The sequence below is a fragment of the Mytilus edulis genome, chromosome 12 (genome assembly GCF_963676685.1).
Source record: "Mytilus edulis chromosome 12, xbMytEdul2.2, whole genome shotgun sequence".
NCBI lineage: Eukaryota > Metazoa > Mollusca > Bivalvia > Mytilida > Mytilidae > Mytilus > Mytilus edulis.
In genome coordinates this window covers 49,050,395-49,066,700 of record NC_092355.1, presented here as the reverse complement: position 1 = coordinate 49,066,700, position 16,306 = coordinate 49,050,395, and the positions used below count along the sequence as shown (strand labels likewise).

General features: G+C 33.5%; 1 protein-coding gene across 3 annotated transcripts; it reads left to right on the top strand.

Moving 5' to 3' along the window:
- The first annotated feature begins 1,326 nt into the window (after positions 1 to 1,326).
- On the top strand, positions 1,327 to 14,828 carry LOC139498695 (cholecystokinin receptor type A-like). 3 transcript variants are annotated; one of them, XM_071287218.1, is made up of 3 exons: positions 1,327 to 1,394; positions 4,958 to 5,024; positions 13,348 to 14,828. In XM_071287218.1, the coding sequence occupies exons 2-3, from the start codon at positions 5,020 to 5,022 to the stop codon at positions 14,768 to 14,770; spliced, it is 1,428 nt and encodes a 475-aa protein (XP_071143319.1). In that variant the 5' UTR covers positions 1,327 to 1,394; positions 4,958 to 5,019; the 3' UTR covers positions 14,771 to 14,828. The 3 variants fall into 3 exon arrangements, with proteins under 3 accessions (XP_071143319.1, XP_071143318.1, XP_071143320.1); XM_071287217.1 differs by lacking the exon at positions 1,327 to 1,394 and having other exon boundaries at positions 4,891 to 5,024; XM_071287219.1 differs by lacking the exons at positions 1,327 to 1,394; positions 4,958 to 5,024 and adding an exon at positions 10,211 to 10,323.
- The last annotated feature ends 1,478 nt before the right edge of the window (positions 14,829 to 16,306 follow it).

Sequence of the window (16,306 nt, the reverse complement as noted above, 5' to 3'; positions counted from 1 at the left end):
ATTTAGTAATAAAATACTAATATAGCTACAACAAAGGAGATGTCACGATGCCAGAACGAAATGAGGTTAACAAATGGATGTTTTGTTTTCCTAAAAGTCTTGTAGTTGACTAACCTATGAAACTCAAGCTGAACTCGCAGTTTGTTAAAAATAACAAGTTGAAATTATTGGTATGATTTAAATGTACCATGCAGGTCTTCTTACAACTCTGACAGACACCAGTAACTATGTTATTTCCTGTTTTTCTTCACAATTCTTTAACATTTTTTAATAACTTGAAAGACTATCGTTTCCTCATAGCATACATTTGTATGTTTCTTTTCAGGAATGGGTTTTATCTTTAAAAGAAACTTTTCTGAATTCCACATATATTCCCAAGTATATCCAACATGGGTTGTCTCCTTTATCATGTTTATGAAGAAAAATCTGTAGTCCATTGTTGTCCCTTTCATTGGGGACTTATGTTGTACTGATTTACCGCTGTCCCAGGTTAGGAGGGGAAGGGGTGAGATCCCGCTAACATGTTTAACCCCGCCACATTCCGTATGTTTGTGTCTGTCCCAAGTCAGAAGCCTGCAATTCAGTGGTTGTCGTTTATGTGTTACATATTTGTTTCTAGTCCTTTTTTTTTTACATAAATGAGGCCGTTAGTTTTCTTGTTTGAATAGTTTTACATTGTCATTTCGGTGTCTAACTATGCCAACTATGCGGCATGGACTTTGCTCCTCATTGTTGAAGGCCATACGGTTACCTATAATTGTTCATTTCTGTGTCATTTTTGTCTCTTGTGGTGAGTTGTCCCCTTGGCCATCATACCACATCTTTTTTTATTTTTATTATATATAGTCATATCAAGTACGACCTGGTATGAAAATATATATCAATCTTATGACGATTGCCTATTTCATATACATGTATACATGATATGAGGATCTGGATGGTGGGGGGGGGGGGGGGTTCTGTTATTCTGTAAACATTTAATTTTCACCCCTTTTCCTCTATTCCTCAAAAAATTAACCCCTTTTTTCTCTAATCTTCAAAAAATTAACCCCTGTTTTCTCTTATCTTCATTTTTTTTGCCCGTTATTCTCTAATCTTCATTTTTTAAGTGCATTATTCTTTAATCATTTAACCCCATCCACACCCTCATGTATACATATGAAATGATATATTTAAGAAGTATTAATTAGACAATGATAGTATAGTACCAGGCAAATGAATTAAGTGTAAAGGTAAACAAACAAATGTGTTTATATGTACTTGTGTTTGTTATACGTCAGTACACACAAGAATGATGACGTTTCAATCATTATTCATATTTGTTTATCATATGTCGAATTATTTTTTTTCTTCATTTCATAGAACAGGAAAAGCAAATTGTGCAGGAGTCGAAGGTACAGTATCTTATTGACTAAAGTTAAACGTTTCTCGACTGAAAAAAAAGCTATTCGACTGTTGAGCATAGCTATAGCAAGGATTTCAAATGCTATTTTTATAAATGTAGCTCTATAAAAAGAATGGGAATCCCCGTTCGCTCTGACTTTGGTTAAGATTTTAGTATCGGTTTACTTTTATCCAATATGTTTTGCCTATGCTTGGCAGTTGGTTCAAACGTTTTTAAAGTTAGGTTACTGGTAGAAATATACCAACATCCAGTAAAGTTCACATTGTGCAACAGCCACTATATACATCATATTAGTCCCAATGTTGTTAATGTAATATTTTGGACAGCAAGATTAAGAATTAGAAATATTTTCTGTCTTTGCTTTGATTGAGGTTGCAAGCAAAATCACTTTTGAAAGTTTATATAAAAATTATATCTTAGAATGAGACCCGTGATATATTTGGAAAAACGAATGTAGGATACCCAAAAATATGCTGTGTGTATCGCCCCCTTCCCCTCCCCCAACCAAATAAATAAATAAAATTGAGAAAGGTCAATGTCACATCTAACATATGGAAAACAGGTTTGATTTGTCATGTTTTCAAATTTTTCTTGATATACACTCATTCATCTAAGAACTTGCACGCATGATTCAAAAGCTGATACAAAGCATTTAAAAAAATCGTTACAAATTTACTCTATAGATTAACTTAAACACTGGTTCTTCTCGTATATGTACATGTATATTCTGAGTAATAGCCAAACTTATAAAGTTCCAATCAGATGACTTAACCTTTATAACTAAAGTAATGCTTTTCTTGCTGCTACTCCGCCGGCTTTCTCACAATTTATACGAAATTTACTTTGTACAGTTTTGTACAACAAAGGTTTCGACAGAATGATACCGCGGTAGTAAAGATTGTATTTGCCTGTTAAAATGTTGGTATATTTTGTTTAGAAAAAGGAAGATTTCGACCATGATGTATATTTTGAATATTGTCATTTATCACGTTTATAAAACAAATTGATTCAACATATTTCAATTTGTTCAGAATGTATTTGAAAACTTTTACAAAATAGAATTAATTTGCTTAACGTTTGACAAAGTTTCTCCTTCCGGAGATTATGTCGTGAAAATTAGCTATTGATTTGAAAACAGTAATTATTGGTCATGATAATTAGTTTTATCAGTTTCCGTATGATATATAGATGCCGGTTTCCCTTTTTTTCACAGATTCTATCATACTAGTTTCTGTTTGTGACATTTTTTCTATTTCCTTATCTAAGTGCACTCCGCTGTTTTCATTAAACATGTACATGTATATGCACTAAATAACACCAACACCCCTGCCCCCCCCCCCCCCCCCCCCTAAATCAACCTCTGAAGTTTTTATTGGAGGAGGAAGCACCAGGAGTACCATAAGAGCACAACCGACTATCGGCAGGAAAACTGGCAAATTTAAAACAATTGAGATCGTATTGATACGAGCTCATAATTACCTCAGTGACAGGTTTGTGTTCGCTGTAGGTGAACCAATTTGACCACTCAAACACCGAGCCCCTCTTTAATACATATACATAACTTTTGACTAGTTAGCATTTCTTATATCATAAAATTTGTCAGTATGCAAATGCAGAACCAACAACATGATATCTCAGTTGCTATATACGGGCTATTGTACATGTGACCAGTAGCAAGATTCCTTCTCTTTAGATGAGAAAAATGAATCAAACAATTGAAATCGCAGATATCCAACATGTTGTTCGTCAATCTCCTATATACCTTTGGGATGAAGTTCTAAGACTTTAAACATGCATTTCATTATGAATATGTAATACACTAGAAGTGCTTCATTGTGATCTGATGATAGCTATATAGGATGTTGTACATAACAAAAAGAGGCTGAATCCAGGGTATACTGTAAACCAATTAATGTTCAATAGCAATTGATTTTCGCGAGTGGAAAAATAACACGAATATAAATCGTCGAAAAAACTTAACTTGGATCCATCTTTATCTAACTTCCTCAACTAAATTAGAAAATCACGAAATTAAATCGCCTGGACTTGAAAGAACTAAACGCGAAATAAAGTATCCGCGAAAATTAGTATTAAAAACTCATAGTCGAAGAGAAACTGACAACGCCATAGCGATGACATGGGGATACCAAAGGCTGTATGGTCTTGTTCTTTGCTGCGAGTAACCAACAATATTTAATAATACGATCAATATTGCATATTGATGAGACTGTTGTCTCTTGAACATCTATCAGTTAATACTTGCTCAGACATGACAAAGTCCTAAGAGCATTGATATAAGATCATATAAAGTTCATAGTCTTACAATAAGAACACTTTTTTCGTTTGATGTGTTAGAGCTTTCGATTTTGCCATTTGAATAGGGACTTTCCGTTTTGAGTTTTTCCTGGAGTTCTGTATTTTTGTAATTTCACTTTTTAATGTCGGTACAGTCTAATTCCTATTGCAACCAATGTAATAATATTTTTCAAATGTACTTTATCTTTTGTCACGTTTGTTAGTTGTTGACATAATAACTTTATAAATAAGGTTAAGTTAATGCAAGGTCATGTTGATACAAGGTCGATAACTTAATCACAGATTAAATACAGTATTTACAGAAAACGATAAAGTTACAAAATTCCTAGTAAAGCGGTAGTTTATTATCTGGAACGACTCTTGATTTTACGTTTATCTTCTGTCTCTTCCATTCTTCATAAAATAACGATCGGCTTATCACGATAATTGACCTTATAAGATTTGATATCAATTATAGTGGAGAGCTTAAACAACACACCACTGATGTAATGTCAACAGACATAAAGATATTTATGATATCTGTAGGATAGATTCTTTAGGGAACTACCATTATAATCATTTAACTTAAAAAAAAGGCTTTCAGAAACTTCTAACTTAGAAAAATTCTATACTTTGAAGACCGTATTTTGACTTATGATCTTTTACTTTTACAAATTGTGACTTGGATTAACAGTTGTCTCATTGGCACTCATACCACATCTTCCTATATCTAAATACTGCTTTTACATACAACTTGCATTGCTTTAGATATACTCGTGCACTGCACAATGTGTACATCATCGTCTATACGAATTAAACGTAGTTTAAAAGCCTGCTATTTCTTTTCGCAACATGTAAATCAAAAATGTATCCTCTCATTCTTATATTTGTAGAACAACGGAAAAGTTGACACATGACACTTGTCTGGTTTGTCATTAAAGTCCGATTGTGAACCCTTTTTTAATGTGTTCCTCATTGTCTTTTTTAAACGTTTTGGTGGGTTGATGTCTCAAACATGTCAAACAAAAAATCGTTAAAATTTATTTAGAAAAGAAAGTGTTGCATTATTGAGGGCTTTGAGTATACTTTAAGACCGACAATCTTCAATGGACCTACTACAAACGAGCGTCTTTGACCTGGATAAAGTGTTGTTTTCCGTTCAAAATAATGAGATGAATAAATTATACAAACATATTAAGAGCATATGGACTTCCTTTCGCGGAATTATATTTAAATATAAATATTTGTTTACTTTAGATGAAACTTAAAAGTAGCTGACATGAGGAAATTGACATTTAAAACTTTACTTCCATGAGGCCATGGCGTAAGTACAATTTGTTTAAGCAGACGATTTGTGTAGTTGTAAGGGACCGAGCATTTAACTTAAAAAAGAGGGGTTTGTTTTTTTCCTAACAGAAAATAGTCTGATCCCCAATTTATATTAAACAAATTTATATATATTCTGAATCGATAGATTTTCCCTATACCTTATAGTGTTTATTTTTGAAAAAAAATAATTTGATTGAAAGCGTCGATAAACTTTTAAAAAATAAATTATCAGACCAATATACTTTTAAGGCAATGTTAAAATGTCAAGATATCATTTTATAATTACGTATCAAATTAAAAATCCGCTATTGATATTCCCTTACTTATACATGTACTTAAAAAATGCATTATCAAGATTCATAATTAAGTTCAGTGGTATTATCATAAAGTGTGTTAAGTGCATTGTTGGTGGTTAAACGTTAAGTGTGCTCTAAAGGGAACATTAGGAATATCAAACATATCGAATAACCCAATAAAATCTTACTGCACACTATGGAATATGTATTATACAATAGTAAAATTCGCGATTCATGTGACTAAAAAATAAATTTAGAGTAAACCCCAAAAATGCAATGAGACGAATTGCGGCATGCATCAGTATAATTTTCAATGATGGATAAAAAGTTCTCTTTCAAGATATAAACGTTTTGTTACAGGGTACAAGAGGACAATTGCAAGTTTATTGGACACAAACTACTTCTCTAAGTGAAGTGGTCGGGAATAGTATGTGTCAGGGGGATGATAAATTATAGTTCTATTTATACTGTATTGATATATAATTATTTATGCATGTAAAGATTAACTTGCAATTATCTGAAAACCCAGATAATAATAGGAGAAAATTGTCAATCATTCTAATTTTATTTTATGGAAATACATGTATTACTAGCTTCAAGAGGATAATAGACAAAGTCGCTCTCATAGCTAGAAAATATAAGTGTAATATATTATTATCATTCTTCATTAATTTATGTCATATACTTTGGAAAAGCGGATGTGGTGAAATGATAGTAATATTTTGATAAATGTATTTTCTGTATATTTTATCTTTCCAGGAAAATTATAAATATAAGTTGCAAAAATGATTTTTAAGTTAAATTGTACAACAAATAAAAAAATCCCCTAAAAAGTTATACCACTCGACGAATATTTGTCTGGTATTGAAAGTTGTTTGTGTGAACATCTACAATGTAAATTCTTTTGTAATTAATTGATAAGGGAACGACCTTTTAACTTCAAGGTAGTGGGAAAAGGTGTGTGTGTGTGAGGGGGGGGGGGGGTATTTTTTTCGCGCAAAGCATGAACATTTGTATTTAGTTTTTCTACGCTTTCAATCAAATTATTTTTTTTAAATTCAACACCATGGGGAAAATCTAGATTTTGGTCATCAGCTTGACCACAATATTTTTTGTGCGTCAAATTAGAGATCCGAATGTTTTTTTCATGTAAAAACCAAGACCATAACCTCCCCCTGTTACAAACCGAGGTACATGTAGGACCTCCGTAAGTCGATTTAAAAGACCCTATTCTGAAGTGGGAGTAGTCCTGAAAATGCATGAACTATTTGCCAATGGACGTTAAAATTCAATTTAAATCTTTAAAACTGCGCGAAATAAATTAAGTAAGTAATAGAGTTATTATTTAATCGCTGAGGGTTAAACAGTGAGTTAAACACTTTCCTGTGACCTTCGGACAATTTTAAAAGCTAAATACAATATGAATAGTTACAAATATGACTACAGTGAAATATGTTGAAACCCCTATGTATAGTATGGCCAGCCATGCCAAATATGGAATACTTACTTTGATAACACTATTTATAGTTACAATGACATACCATGATTTTTCAGAGAAAAAATAAATAAATTCTACAATCTCATATATGTGAAATAAATAACTAAGAGGGAGAATATTTAATGATCTTTTCAATATGTTAGTTATTTCGTTCCCTCAAAATGCAGGGAGTCTCATTGAGGGGTTGAGATCTCGGATCCCGCTTACAGTTTTTTTCAGATTCCCGTATCCCGCTTATACTATGGACCTAAGCAAATTAATTCTCATTTTTTTGTAATTTCCCGTGTCCCGCTAGACCTTAATTCCCGTTTTCACGGCACAATAATTTGACTTTCCCATGTCACGCTTACGAAAAATCGGCAATCCCGCGTCACGCTTAGACCCCAATGAGACCCACAATGCAATGTCGTTACCACTATATGATTATTTCGTTTTCCAAAGATGCTAAAAATGTCGTTTCCTCAAGATATTTTATCGTTCCCTCAAAATAAATATTATATCGTTCCCTCAAGATATAATGTCGTTCCCACAATATAGCAATAACATTGTCTTAATATATTCTTTGTTTCCTATGGTGGAAGAATACAGCCGTAAAAGATAATTGTTTTGTGGAAACGCCATAGCATCTTGAGGGAACAAGATAAATTACCACATATCATCTTTGGGGAACGATATAATATCTTGAGGGAAAGACATAATATCTTGAGGGAACAAGATAAATTACGACATAGCACCTTAGGGGAACGACATGATATCTTGAGGGAACGACATAGTATCTTGAGGGAACTAAATAGTAACTTGAGGGAACGAGATAACTATCTTGAGGAAACAACATAACATCTTTAAGGCACGACATATTATTTTCTTCGGGAAACGTACGAAGGCAAAATGTGGGCATGAAAGAAAAAAAAAATGTTGTCCCCTCAAAATACTATGTCGTTCCCTCAACATGTTATGTCGTTTCCACAAGATAGTCATCTCGTTCCCTCAAGATACTATGTTGTTCCCACAAGACAGTTATCTCGTTTCATCAAGATACTATGTCGGTCCCTCAAGATGATAGGTCGTTCCCTTAAGATATTATGTCGTTCCCTCAAGATATTATTCGTTTCCTCAAGATCCCATGTCGTTTCCAGAAGATAGTTATCTCGTTCCCTCAAGATGCTATGCCATTCCCTCAAGATGTTATGTTGTTTCCTCAAGATAGTTATCTCGTTCCCACAATATGCTATGTTGTTCCCTCAACAAAGCTATAAAATTGTTATGATATGTTATTCATTTCCCCTTTAGAAGTATCTTGAGGGATCGAGATAACTATCTTGAGGGAACAACATTACATCTTGAGGGAACGACATAGTATCTTCAGGGAACGAGATAACTATCTTGTGGAAACGACATAGCATCTTGAGGGAACGAGATAAATTTATCTTTAGGGAACAACATATTATCTTGAGGGAACGAGATAACTATCTTGAGGGAACAACATAACATCTTGAGGGAACAACATAGTATCTTGAGGGAACGAGATAACTATCTTGTGGAAACGACATAGCATATTGAGGGAACGACATAGTATCTTAATGGAACAACATATTTTTTTTTCTTTCATGGCCGCATTCTGCCACTAGAAACGACATAGCATCTTTTGAGAATGAAAAAAAACTTTCTAGTGGGAACAAGAAAACTATCTTGTGGGAACAAGAAAACTATCTTGTGAGAACGACATAGCATCTTCAGGGAACGACATAGCCTATCCTGAGGGAACGAAATAATATCTTGTGGTAACGACATAGCATCTTGAAGGGCCGGACGATATAACTTTCTTGTTGGAACGACATAGCATCTAGCGGGAACGACATAGTTTCTTAAAGGAACAACATATATTTATTTTCTTTCATGGCCGCATTCTGACACCGTCTTTTCATCCTAAACCATAATCAAAATTTAATGAAAACCCAGTAAAAAAAATTTCTGGAAAGATGCGCCTATAAGGTGTTTTATTCTTGGTCATAAATTTCCCTTCATACAATGAATTATAAATTATAATCAATTTTGATTACTTAAATTTATTCTGATCATAGGATAACAAATTGATTATTGCATAATTACCATCCTTTACGTACTACTGATGACACTGTACAGTACAATGTTTTTGTTTAAACTTAGCACACACAAACATCAAGTATTTAATTTTATGTTTTTTGATATATTTGTTAATGCAATTTATCACAAGAATAGTTTTTTTTTTTTTCATTTTTTGTTCTTATAAATTAAATCTACGACTAAATTTATTAATTATGATGCGATTTAACAATTACTCAGTTAAATTTAACTTATTAACGTACAGGTTTCATAACAGTTTACAAGATGTTTCAAAGATCTACTAGAAAAGGGGGGTAGGACCATTATCGGGACTCCGGGATCGGGTGTTTTTAAGCAAGGGGTTTCGGGATTGATCCTTTCGGGATCAGGGAATTATGTTTTTGAGTATCGGGATGTCGGGATTTAAATTGTTTTTTTAAGCCCGGGATTTCGGGATCAGGACTCCTCTTACCCCATCTGGAAAGTGACTTTGGAATGCCATTGATATTTCTACACAATAAAGTACACGTGCTGGTATACGCTTATCCCAGTAAACCTATAATCAAAATTAAATTATAACTTCTCCGTATCTTCACTTGTAACGGGTTGCGTTTTAACTGTTAATTGCTCATGTCGGATCTATTTGTATTTGGATGTTTTAATCTATGATATAGTCGGTTTGCAAGAGAAAAAAAGGGGGTACATTTAGGTATAGTTTTGTTAACGGTCAGAAGGGACGTATTCTCTATAAAAGTAAATATGTACCTTCTCAAGATTTTGAAATGAATTTTGTCAGCAGTTTTATTGGTCTGATCCACTGGCCAGACAAATCTTGTAAAAAAAAATCTGGATGCTTTCTATAAATGCAGAGATGCGCCTACAAAGTTTTGACTAGACTTTGATTTTTACTGAATAAAATCAATGTTTTCCTGATATTCGTTAATTTTTGGCACCTTCTGTTAGTCTACAACTTAAAAATATGGAAATGTCTCGTGACTTGTCACGACAACATACAGCGATAAAAATATCAATAATAATTTTCTGTGATATAAATGATTATTCCACGCATTTATGCATTAATGCGTTTTTTATCTTATAAAATATTAAAAAACATCCTAGAGACTAGCAATTAAATCGTCAATTAAGAGAATGATAATACCCGGATTATGAACATTATAACACTCTGTTCTCATTGTTATCGATACACGTTTTAATACAATTAGCAATTCCAATAAACAGTGGGCTAATACGTATAAATGACAACATATATATTTATATTAATATATATGTAACGTCGTGTTTCCTGTTTGAGGAGCGACACACACAAACTTATCATCTAAACACACAACCCGAGTTAGGATTTACATTTGGTAATTGTTCAGATGGATTATCAATTAAAATACGAGAATTAAAATTATGTAAGTATATAAATTAAATAACATAAAATTCTAGAAAATATGTATTTTTTTTCGGTAGTACATTTCACGTTTATCTTTAAAATTCAAGACTAACATTTCACAATGAAAGGCTTTCATGACTTTGAAATAGATTAATATGTTTACTTGTTCACTAAAATGGCAATTTCCAAGACGTTTATGATTTTATACTATTTTTTTTAGTCGCATAGCTTTGACATTGACTGATCAGAAAAGGGTGGCGAATTTAGTCTGGTCCAAAAGAGGGGAATGGTTAGAAAAAAAGCGGGGTCACTTTATTATGGCTTGAAATTTTTATGTTTATTATAAGTACATTTTCTAATTTTTTTTACTGCAGCCGGGTTCATCTAGTTTTCACTTTTGGAAATCCTGAGCTCGCACATGTTGACGTTAAGGTTAAACCGTATTGATAATATCAAATTATGTTTCTTGGTATCTTGTATAAACATACTAGCATAAGAGATATTTTCCGTAACCTATATGTGTAAAAATAGAAATACGTCAATTAATAAGACAACAATGTAGTTTTTTTTGTGTTTGATAAACAAGATGTTAGGTAGATGTGTTTTAGAAGTACAATGTCGAGAAACCTCTTTAAATTACATTTAATTTGAAACTAAAAAAAAAACACACCTTAGACAAAGGAGAATCTTTTGAGAGAACAAATATAGATGCCATAAATAATCAATTTCTCCATAGGCGACACTGATAGCCTTTTTCGATAAGCAGACATAAGAAATTTGTTTTTTTTGTTACGAAACTTTGCTCGAATTAAAGAAAAATTAATCAAACAGACTTAGGGACGACATCAAAAGATCAATGTAAGAAAAAAAACTTAATTCAAATAGTTTGGGGGTGGGGGGTTGAACTGCTGCAAGATTTGGTTATCCTACATTGATTTTTACATATATCCATATGGGTCAATCAATTTTTCCCAAATTAAGTTAAGAGGGGGGTGAGGGGGTCAGTAAAAACTATGTGAATTAAGTTTTTTATCCTTCATTGAACTTTTGATGTCGTCCCTTAGTGTTTTCTGGTCCAAAATGTTTTTGTTTTAAAAAATATCGATTCCCGTTGCTTTCTTCTCGTAATTTGTATATATCACCCTCTCTATCAGTTTTGCACTAAAAAAAACCGTGTCTCACTCATGCTCTTTAGGGCTAAGGAAAATATATAAGTTTGCCTTTGGTATAATGCAGAGTGCACGAAGTCTCTATTAATAAAAAAATGCACATATCGACCCATGAGAATTTGCCATAATCTTAATTCTGAATACCATGTTATCGTCATAAATGGGCTGCCCAATTTTTTTTTAGTTGTTTAAATCCTAATAGTTGTCTCCGATTTTCGTCTAAATTGTTATAGTTTAAACGCGGACCGCGAAGATGACACCAAACCCAGAGTAAAGGCGGGAAAGGGGGGTGGGGGTGGGGTGGTGTTTCCAACAATATGCTCCCATTCAAATGCATTGATCGTCCAAAAAAGGGGTGTATTTGTGTGCATGTACCTGTGTATTGTACAAAAGTTGTCTCATTGCAAGACAATGTACACTTGTTAACTAATTACAGGACAATGTACACTTGTTAACTAATTACAGGGCAATGTACAGTAGTTGTCTGATTGCAGAACAAAAAAAAGATTACTCTGAAAATTATAGAAAAAAACAGTTTATTGTAGTTTGATAAGAACAACTACAACATATGAACAAATTTTGTGTATCTACATCGAAAATTAATTGTATATCTGTAAACTACACCGCTGTTCTCATTTTTAGCTCACCGGGCCCAAAGGGCCTAGTGAGCTTTTCTCATCACTTGGCGTCCGTCGTCTGTCGTCCGTCGTCTGTCGTCTGTCGTCTGTCGTCTGTCGTTAATTTTTACAAAAATCTTCTCCTCTGAATCTAGGAAGCCAAATTAAACCAAACTTTGCCACAATCATTATTGGGGTATCTAGTTTAAAAAATTTGTTCAATGACCCGTTCAACCAACCAAAATGGCCGCCATGGATAACAATAGCACATATGGGTAAAAAGTAGATTTTTGCTTATGTCTCTGAAACCAAAGCATTTAGAGCAAATTTGACACGGGTTAAAATTGTTTATCAGGTAAAGATCTATCTGCCCTGAAATTTTCAGATGAAGCGGACAACCCGTTGTTGGGTTACTGCCCCTGAATTGGTAATTTTAAGGAAATTTTGCTGTTTTTGGTTGTTATCTTGAATATTATTATAGATAGAGATAAACTGTAAACATTATTAATGTTCAGCAAAGTATGATCTACAAATAAATTTGCATGACCAATATGGTCAGTTGACCCCTTAAGGAGTTATTGCCCTTTATAGTAAAATTTTCGTAAATTTTTGTAATCTTTTACAAAAATCTTCTCCTCTGAAACTACTGAGACAAATTTATCCAAACTTGTTCATAATCATCATAACGGTATATAGTTTAAAAAATGTGTCCGATGATCCTTCCCGTGAACCAAGATGGCCGACATAGCTAAAAATAGAACATAGGGTTAAATGCAGATTTTGGCTCATATCTCTGAAAGCAAAGCATTTTGAGCAAATATGAGAGAATTGTATTGTTCATTTGGTCAAGATCTATCCGCCCTGAAATTTTCAGACCAATCAGGCAACCGGTTGTTGCGTTGCTGCCCCTGTTATTTCCCTTTAAAAGTCAATTTTTAACAAATTTTGTAAATTTTTATAAATTTTTACAAAATATTTTCCACTGTTACTATTGGGCAAACTTCGTTATAGATAGATATAGTTTTAAGCAGCAAGAATGTTTAGTAAAGTAAGATCTACAAAAACATTACCATCACCAAAGCACAATTTTGTCATGCATCTATATGTGTCCTCTGTTTAATATGCACAAAGACCAAGGTGAGCGACACAAGCTCTTTAGAGCCTCTAAGACTTATTCAATTATCTTTCAGATTACATTTTTATATCAACATATTTTGTCAATATATTATGCTGAGACTTCTCATTTTTTTCTTTCAGTGTGTACAATACATCCGGACCATTATTATCAACCTCTGGAGCGCACTTTGACATGAATAGTACTGAATCGCTGGAGAATGTTTCACATGCAAGTACTCCATTCTCTATGTGGGACTTGCCTCGCTGGAACCAGTACATTTTTGAAAGGAATATGCTACCATCATTTGTGTTTATTCTATTGTTACTAATTATCGGAGTTCCAGGGAATTCACTAGTGTGCTACATTTATCACTTCAAAATACGAAATAGAAAGTTATCTTCGAATATTTTCATCCTAGCTCTTTCTTGGTTGGACTTGATTAACTGTGCCTTAACATTGCCGTTTGAGCTCTTTGTTATTTCAAATTATGTCCAATTTGACAATCCAATAATATGTAAATTTGCACGGTTTATTTCTTTCTTTTGTAACAACGCCACATCAGTTATACTTCTTTCTATCGCTATTGATAGATTACGGGTATTTATGTCCGGACCACGTCGTCTACGATTGCAAGCCTCGACTTCAAATCTCATAGTCGGTCTAGCAATGGTTATTTCCGCCTTCATTAGTTGGCCAATGCTTTTATTTTTTGGTACCTGGAGATTCTCGCTCCCAAATGGCGTCACAGGAGAGATGTGTCTGATTACCAACTACTACATGCTGAACAATCACCCAGTAGAAGCATTCACATGGACCTTATTAACTGTACATTTAATTTTTGATGTCTTATTCGTTATTATTTACTCTGTAATAGGGAAAAGAATTTGTATCGATACAAAGGCAACACGAAGCATGTCAGCAAGTAGTGAGCATGCGCACTCATTTAGAGTAGATTTCCGTAAAGGAAGCGATTCTTCAGCTGAAGACGACGTATTTACGATGAGCACTAGTAGCACAAGAAAGTCATCGATCCGACAAATAGATGATCATATATCATCAGAAGACACGTTGTATAAATTTAACTTGCTGAATTCCCAGAATTCCCAGAATTCCAGTGTAACGTCAATACCGAGTAGTCCTAAAAAAGTCTTACTTCGTCCTAGCCTGTCGAAGCATAACAGCAGAATATTAAGTTCGCCGTTTAAAAAGCAACAATCTCGCTGCTCAGCAACTAATTCAGAGTGGATGGTATCTAAACGTCGACCAGTGCTCAGCAGAACGTCTATTATGTTATTTTTAGTAACAGTTGCATACATGATAACGTATTTGCCATATTGTATCCTTGTAGTAATAAGAACGACGGATTCCATGTTCTTTTTTAGACTTAACGACTTGGATAAGTCGTTTTTTCAATTATTTTTCAGGTCATATTGTCTCGGTAGTGCTATTAATCCAATTATTTACAGTTTCGTTAGTTCAAGCTTTAGGAAAAAGTGCCGAGAAGCTCTATATGATATTTTATGTTGCTTGCCCGGTAGAAAACGTAAGAAAACTTTGAATTGACAATCATTTATGTCGTGGTGCCTCAAATGTGTTTACAGATTTATAATAAAAATGAAAATAATGTATTTGGTGTTTTTAAAAACTTTATCGGTTTTTCTACTTACAATTCCCATTATTCGATAAAATCAACTGAAGGTCAATATGTTTCCAAAATGGAGTTATTTGAGTTTGGTCTGGTTTATGTCTTTAGCACAAGTAAATAAACTCAACATATATACATGGATTGAAACTATGTACACTAGACGAGGATTTCGTCTGAAAAAGACTCATTACTGACACTCGAATAAAATAGTTTTTTTCTGATTTAGGACAGGTACATTATAACATACATACAGAGTCTATAGCGATGTTAGCATTTTAGCTGAATCTCGTTATTCTTCCTAACCTGGGACATTGGTGGAACAGTACAACAGAAGAACGAACTGTAAAAATCAGCTAAAAAAGGCTCAACTCATCAGATGGATATAAATAGAAATACATCTAACAATAATTAAGAGTGGACGTGGCCGCATACTTATATATCCCAACAGCAAAATAACACTACATATAGATCTGAGAGTACTCGCAGTTACTGACAGCTAGTTCAAAGCCAGTTAAAACTAATAAAAAATCATGCATCTAAGACTAAATAAAAAGTTTCTTATAGAATGGTTATAATAACATTTTTTCAATGTTAAGGTTCACAATTACTATGATCAAAATTGCACCTCGAAAATTTACTTGGATTACTAACAAAATGTGCACTTGGAAAGATCTAATGGATGATAGAATCTTGATACAGTGAAACCTGGTTAAATCGAACCTCTACGGGACTTAAGGTTTGTTCGGTTTTGGCCGATGTTCGGTTATCAGGTTCACTTCGCATACTATTTGATATGACGGTGCTTAAGAACTTGTTTGGTTGATACAGGTTTTCGGTTTATGCAGGATTCGGTTTAGTAAGGTTTCACTGTACTTAAAAGTGGTGCGCATTACATATATGAGTATAAGAAAGAAATTCAAGTTAAAATGAAATTGAGAAAGGAAATGGGGAATGCGTCAAAGCGACAACATAGAGCAAACAACAGCCGAAGGCCACCCATGGGTCTGGTTCATTCACAGCAGAAGTCTGAATCAAAATTTCCTCATTGGACTTTAATTCAGTTGAGAACAATTTACATACGTTTCGTAAGAGATGTTTATATCACAATATTTGTGACAATATCGTATTGTCATGCTTTAAATAATTGTAAGAGAGACGAAGGACACCAAAGGTACATTCTAACTCAAACGTTGAAAATAAAATGACAACGCCTGGACTAAAAATGAAAAAGAAAAAACCACACCAACAGACCATATGATCAGACCAGCAAAGTACCAAAAAACCCCATAGAAAACTATCAAAACTGGTGGTCTCATGTGCCCAAGAAGAGTAAGCAGAATCTGCTCCACATGTTGCATGGGTTCACTTGATAATGTATACTATATATTTTAGTCTTTCAAAATTACAATAGCAACATCGGAAGAGATTTTGTTTTATATAACATATAGAGACAT